This window comes from Lathyrus oleraceus, chromosome 6 (genome assembly GCF_024323335.1).
Source record: "Lathyrus oleraceus cultivar Zhongwan6 chromosome 6, CAAS_Psat_ZW6_1.0, whole genome shotgun sequence".
Lineage (NCBI taxonomy): Eukaryota > Viridiplantae > Streptophyta > Magnoliopsida > Fabales > Fabaceae > Lathyrus > Lathyrus oleraceus.
The window spans coordinates 406,491,915-406,498,030 of NC_066584.1; the positions used below are offsets into that span (position 1 = coordinate 406,491,915).

At 33.4% G+C, this 6,116-nt stretch overlaps 1 protein-coding gene across 1 annotated transcript; it reads right to left on the bottom strand.

Moving 5' to 3' along the window:
• Positions 1 to 245: 245 nt before the first annotated feature.
• On the bottom strand, positions 246 to 2,740 carry LOC127097991 (elongation factor 1-alpha). Its single transcript, XM_051036488.1, has 3 exons — positions 2,573 to 2,740; positions 1,528 to 2,018; positions 246 to 1,446 (listed from the first exon to the last, which is right to left on the bottom strand). The coding sequence occupies exons 2-3, from the start codon at positions 1,987 to 1,989 to the stop codon at positions 562 to 564; spliced, it is 1,347 nt and encodes a 448-aa protein (XP_050892445.1). The 5' UTR covers positions 1,990 to 2,018; positions 2,573 to 2,740; the 3' UTR covers positions 246 to 561.
• Between the last annotated feature and the right edge of the window lie 3,376 nt (positions 2,741 to 6,116).

Consider the following 6,116-nt stretch of genomic DNA (forward strand, 5'->3'; position numbering starts at 1 on the left):
TTATCTCTCTTTATACTTCATCTATCATTAGAAAACTAAACTTTCAAGGATCACTATTTCCTCATACTATGAAATACACACACATGAAGGAGGATTAAAGCCAAAAGAAATATAGATGAATCGATGACAAGAGTATTAGTCTTCATACTTCGTCTATCATTAGAAAACTTCCAAGGATCACTATTTCCTCCGTTAAAAAAGTTAACTTCGTATAAACAACCCAACAACTTAGAAGCACCATAGAATAAAAAACAGAAATATCATATAGTTGATATATTCGATAACCAAATAAGCAGAGTAAAGCTGCTTATAAAATTCATGTGTTCACTTCACCCATGACAAACAATTGCTTAAACATAACTTGAAAAGAAAAAAAAAAAAAGCCTGCCACCGTCGATCTAGAACCCAGTTCTGGGAACAAAAGCTGCGAGATGACGGCGCAGACTTCACACTTAATCCAAAAAACAAAACTAGACCAGAAATAGAAATACTAGGGATCAAGAACCATTTATTATTGGAATGATGAAAATAAACTCCCCTAGCTAGGTCACCCTGCACGGTTCACTTCTTCTTCAATGCTGACTTAGTGGGCTTAGGTCCTCCAGAGGGTTCCTTCTTCTCCACAGCCTTGATGACTCCAACAGCCACAGTTTGACGCATGTCCCTCACAGCAAAACGACCAAGTGGAGGATATTCAGAGAAAGTCTCAACCACCATGGGCTTGGTGGGAACCATCTTAATAATACCTGCATCACCATTCTTCAGGAATTTGGGTTCCTTTTCAATCTCTTTACCGGAACGTCTGTCAATCTTGGTAAGAAGCTCAGCAAACTTTACAGCAATATGGGAGGTATGGCAGTCAAGAACAGGGGCATAGCCATTTCCAATCTGACCAGGGTGATTCATGATGATAACTTGAGATGTAAAGTTAGCAGCCTCCTTGGCTGGGTCATCCTTGGAGTTTGAGGCAACAAAACCACGCTTGAGATCCTTAACAGCAACATTCTTAACATTGAACCCAACATTGTCACCGGGAAGGGCCTCAGTGAGAGCTTCATGGTGCATCTCCACAGACTTGACCTCAGTTTGCAGACCGGTTGGAGCAAAAGTGACAACCATTCCAGGTTTGATGACACCAGTCTCAACACGTCCCACAGGCACAGTTCCAATTCCTCCAATCTTGTAGACATCCTGAAGGGGTAATCGGAGGGGCTTGTCTGATGGCCTCTTAGGCTCGTTGATATTGTCAAGGGCCTCAAGAAGGGTAGGACCCTTGTACCAGTCAAGATTTGTAGAGCGCTCAATCATGTTATCTCCCTCAAAACCAGAAATGGGAACAAATGGGACTTTTTCAGGATTATAGCCAACCTTCTTCAAATAGGATGAAACTTCCTTCACGATTTCATCATACCTAGCCTTTGAGTATTTGGGTGTAGTTGCATCCATCTGTTCAATATAGAAAATAATGAGTATTTGTATACAGTCATGATATTATCAAATTCAGAAGAGGCTGAAAATCTCAATTACCTTGTTACAGCAACAGATCATTTGCTTCACACCAAGAGTGAAAGCAAGTAGAGCATGCTCCCGGGTCTGTCCATCCTTGGAAATTCCAGCTTCAAAACCACCAGTAGTGGAATCAATGATAAGAACAGCACAGTCAGCCTGGGAGGTACCAGTAATCATGTTCTTAATGAAATCCCTGTGGCCGGGGGCATCAATGACAGTGCAGTAGTACTTGGTTGTCTCAAACTTCCACAAAGCAATATCAATTGTGATACCTCTTTCACGCTCGGCCTTGAGCTTGTCAAGCACCCAGGCATACTTGAATGAACGCTTGTTCATCTCAGCAGCTTCTTTCTCAAACCTCTCAATCACACGCTTGTCTATACCTCCAAGCTTGTAGATCAAGTGACCAGTGGTGGTCGACTTGCCAGAGTCAACATGGCCAATGACAACAATGTTAATGTGAACTTTCTCTTTTCCCATTAGTCCTTGAGCTTGAAATCACAAAAGATCTACAATTTCATCACAGAAAACAATCCATAAGTAAAATAAACCTCAGTATTCAACCACAAAAATAAATAAACAAATACAGACAACAAAAAGCAATATGACAAATCAAAATAACATAGAATTAATTTCAACATAGCATGTTTGAATCGAGAAGGCACAACATACTCGAAAAACAAACACATGTACAATTTAAAAATATCAGATGTATCATATCATATTATATGCATCAAGCATCTCGACTGAATATATCTATACCCAAAAATAAATACTACCATACGAAAGAAAAACTATCGATTAAAAAAACATATACGATTATCACACTATCAGGATTCAGAATAACAATTAACCATTAAACAGACACATAAATCACATCATGATTATCGAAATCTAATAGCAGGAACCATAAGAAAAACAAAACAATTTCTAATGATCCTATGTAATCAAATATGTACACTAAATTGTGCAAAAGAAAACATATGAATCGATGATATCGATAATGAGAATCGATGATATCGATAATAAGAATCGATGATAAACGAAAAAAAGAGAGATTTACCTTTGAGTGTGAAAGCTGCGCTAAAACCCTAGGAGGAATAGAATGAGAATAAAATACAATAGTGTAGTGAGACAAAACAAGGGTTACGGGATTTATATAGTACAATTGTTTCTTTTATTTTGACGGAATTGCCCTTTCTTTTATTTCGTTCCGCCGCGGCATAACAATTGTAGAGGGAGCATTTTAAGGTTTCTGTCTAATCTTAGCCGAGTGATTTGACCTAATAAAGTCATTTAATAAATTTATATTAAAACAATATTTAATAACGCGAGTTTTTTTTTATAAATTGTACATGTAAATTTTATTTATTTAATTTATTATATTATTGATGTTTAAATTCAAACCGATCTAAATAAAAATAATAAATTGATTTTAAAATATTATTCTCTTCGTTTCTTTTTAAGTGTTATTTTTTGATTTTTTACGCATATCAAGGAAGCTAATTATTATTGTTATTTTTCAAACAATAATTCTTCTTTTACCTATAATACCCTTAATTATTTATTACATTCACTTTATTTTTTCTCTCTCTGCAATCATTATCTAAGGATAATTTTGACAAAATTGCAATTAATACTACCTTGAACTTTGCAAGTGACAATTAAAAAGAAACAAATTTTTGGCAAGAAAGTGACACTTATAAAAGAACGGAGGGAGTATTAAAAAGACTGAATATTATAGAATGCGTTTGAATGTCATTTTATAAAAATTATTTTGTTCAAATTAGATTTTAGATTGATTTTTTAAAATTGATACAAATTAAAACGAACGATGTATATATATTTATACTTATTTATTTTTTTATTTATTCTTTATTAATATGATATGGTGTTTAATTTATTATTTGATGATACTATTTATACTAATTTGTTTCACATCCTTAATAATACCACGAACACTAACCTCTTCATGAAATTTACAACTTTAATTAACATTCAAGATGTGGAGGTTACATTGCAACTCCTTCTTGACCTTGTCATTTGTTTACTTGTCAAATAGATGATGATTTATATCATCATGCAAAATATGAATGTCTATATGCGTTGAAGGGAAATCACGATAAAAATATGCAGCGATTTTTTTTCCCTTAAATCGAACCTTATGAATTAGCATGATCAATGATAGAACAATTACATTTTGTGAGAACTAACAGTTGATGCAAAATTAGGAATGATCACGGACGTTGAACTAACACTAATACATTTATTTAGTTCAGACGAATAAAGTGACTTCAATCTTAGTGCTAGTTGTTGTGAATGAAGATTTATGTGTGTGTGGTGTGTGTGTGTGTGTGTTGTGTGTGTGTGTGTGTGTGTGTGTGTGTGTGTGTGTGTGTGTATGAGAGAGAGAGAGAGAGGTGGTTAGATTTTCAGAAATTGAATTTGGTCAAAAATCAAATACTTCAGCACAAGGGTTCAATTTATAGAACCAAATAATTCAACACAATGGTTCTATTTATAGAACCTCTTGTGTAAGATGCAAGTTGAAGAAGCCCATTAAGCACATTGCATGTTAAGGTATATTGCATTTCACTTAAGTGCATTGTATCTTATGGTGTTCTGCATTTCACTTAAGTACAATGTACCTTACAGTGTTTCTTATTTAACTTAAGTACAACATACTTTATGGTATTCCATATTGCACTTAATTGCATCGTACCTTACAATGTACCATATTTTTCTAATTAACAGTAGTGCATTGCAAGACCGCACAATTGAATAACCTTCACTTATTTATTCTCTCCCATCAATCTGTCCTTATGTGTGTGATCCTGCAGGTTCTCGTGACATTGTATATTATATCAAATCACATATTTAATATAACATAATGAGTGGTATCTAGCAACACATCATTTGTTATAAGTTATGAAAACGTCACGTGATATGGCAAAACATTTATGTGATAATATTTGTGTTTGTAATTACCCTTTTGTCATCATGTTTATATTAAACACAATACATAGACCGAGTCACCCTTGTCCAGTTCAATATTGAGCCCTTAAATATTTATCTTATCATGTAGGATGGGCAAATTCTGTATAGGTAATTCATGTCTCTCATCATAATTTATGGAGTACCCATCAACCATCTTTATGGTAATCTTGTTACAGACAATGTTTGATCGGTAATAAAGTACTTGACTTCATATATAGGGTTCACAATGGTTTTAGGTCGAATGGTGGTATACCCCATTATCACATTGAGAATAATTTATGACACTTACATAACATTCTATGTAGTATTCTCATGATGGATCTATCTAGTATAAATTTTAGTCTTAATAGATACACTTATATAAAGGCTTGATAACTCTTTGTCTATTATCAATGAGATATGATCATTAGTCTATCCATATAATAGTCTCAATGCCTTAATCTTATCTCATTTTGCAGTAAAGCTTTTACTACAAATACTTTAAGAATAATGTCCTTATTTTTAATACTTCATCAAATGACTAGATATTCTTAAAATTTTATTATTTTGGAAAAAGAAATGTAATAAAGAAATACTTTATTATTATTAATAGATAGTTTGATACAAGTGTTGAGTTTTAATAAAATTATCAACTACTTACCCATTGCTAAGACACGCCACCAAACACCCTTAACTACCCTTCTTCATTAAATACATTTACTCTAATGAATGGGTAAAAGAGTAAATAACATAATACATAATGTTTAAGTCGTCAAAATGCTTTGTTATGCCACATTGCATAATTTTATTGGTCAAATATTCTCCTTTCCCTTTTTTATCAAATTTCACTATCTTTCCTCTCCTTATTTCCCCATGAACAAGCTGAAGAACACTATCACTTTGGCATAATAAATCTCCCTCTCTCCTCATTCTCCCTTACCCATTCATAGAGATTGAAGAACGCATATCCTCAAAAATGATTTCATCTTCCTCCCATTTTCTTAAAGTTAATCTCTTCTCTCAAGCTGATATTTCCTTCAATCTTTGATCCGTTGATTTTCAATGTTTCTTGTCAAAAACACATTTTTGATTTTTCGATTCCCTAGCCTGATTTTGATTTCAAGCGAAGAAGAAGATGGAGATTTGTTTGTGGTTGTGGTTTCGATTTCAAGCAAAGAAAAAGAAAAAGCAAATACCAGGTAAACTCTTTTCTACTCTCGTATATTATTCTACAATTTTGATTTTTCCGGTCTTTCATAATAACTTATTCAAATCACATGTTTCATTTCTCAATTTTTTGTTTTAATTATTCAAAATTTGTTATTTGTTATGGTTTATATGATGTTTTCATTTCAATATGGTATTTGAGATTTAGGGCTTTTGAAATAAAATGATGAGATTTATGATTTATTAGGGTTTCATTTTAATCTCATAGGTTAGTTATGAGTTTATATATTCGACAATTTTCGGTTTTACTCTTCCCAAGTTCCAATTGATATAGCTTGTGTTTGAAAAAGTTGGATTATGCGGCGTGACTACGAGTTAAGATGTCGTTCTAGTTCGAATCTTTTAAATTAAGGTGAAATGTGTTTTGGGGTGAGACTGGCCAGTACAACCCAGTTCCAAAGACA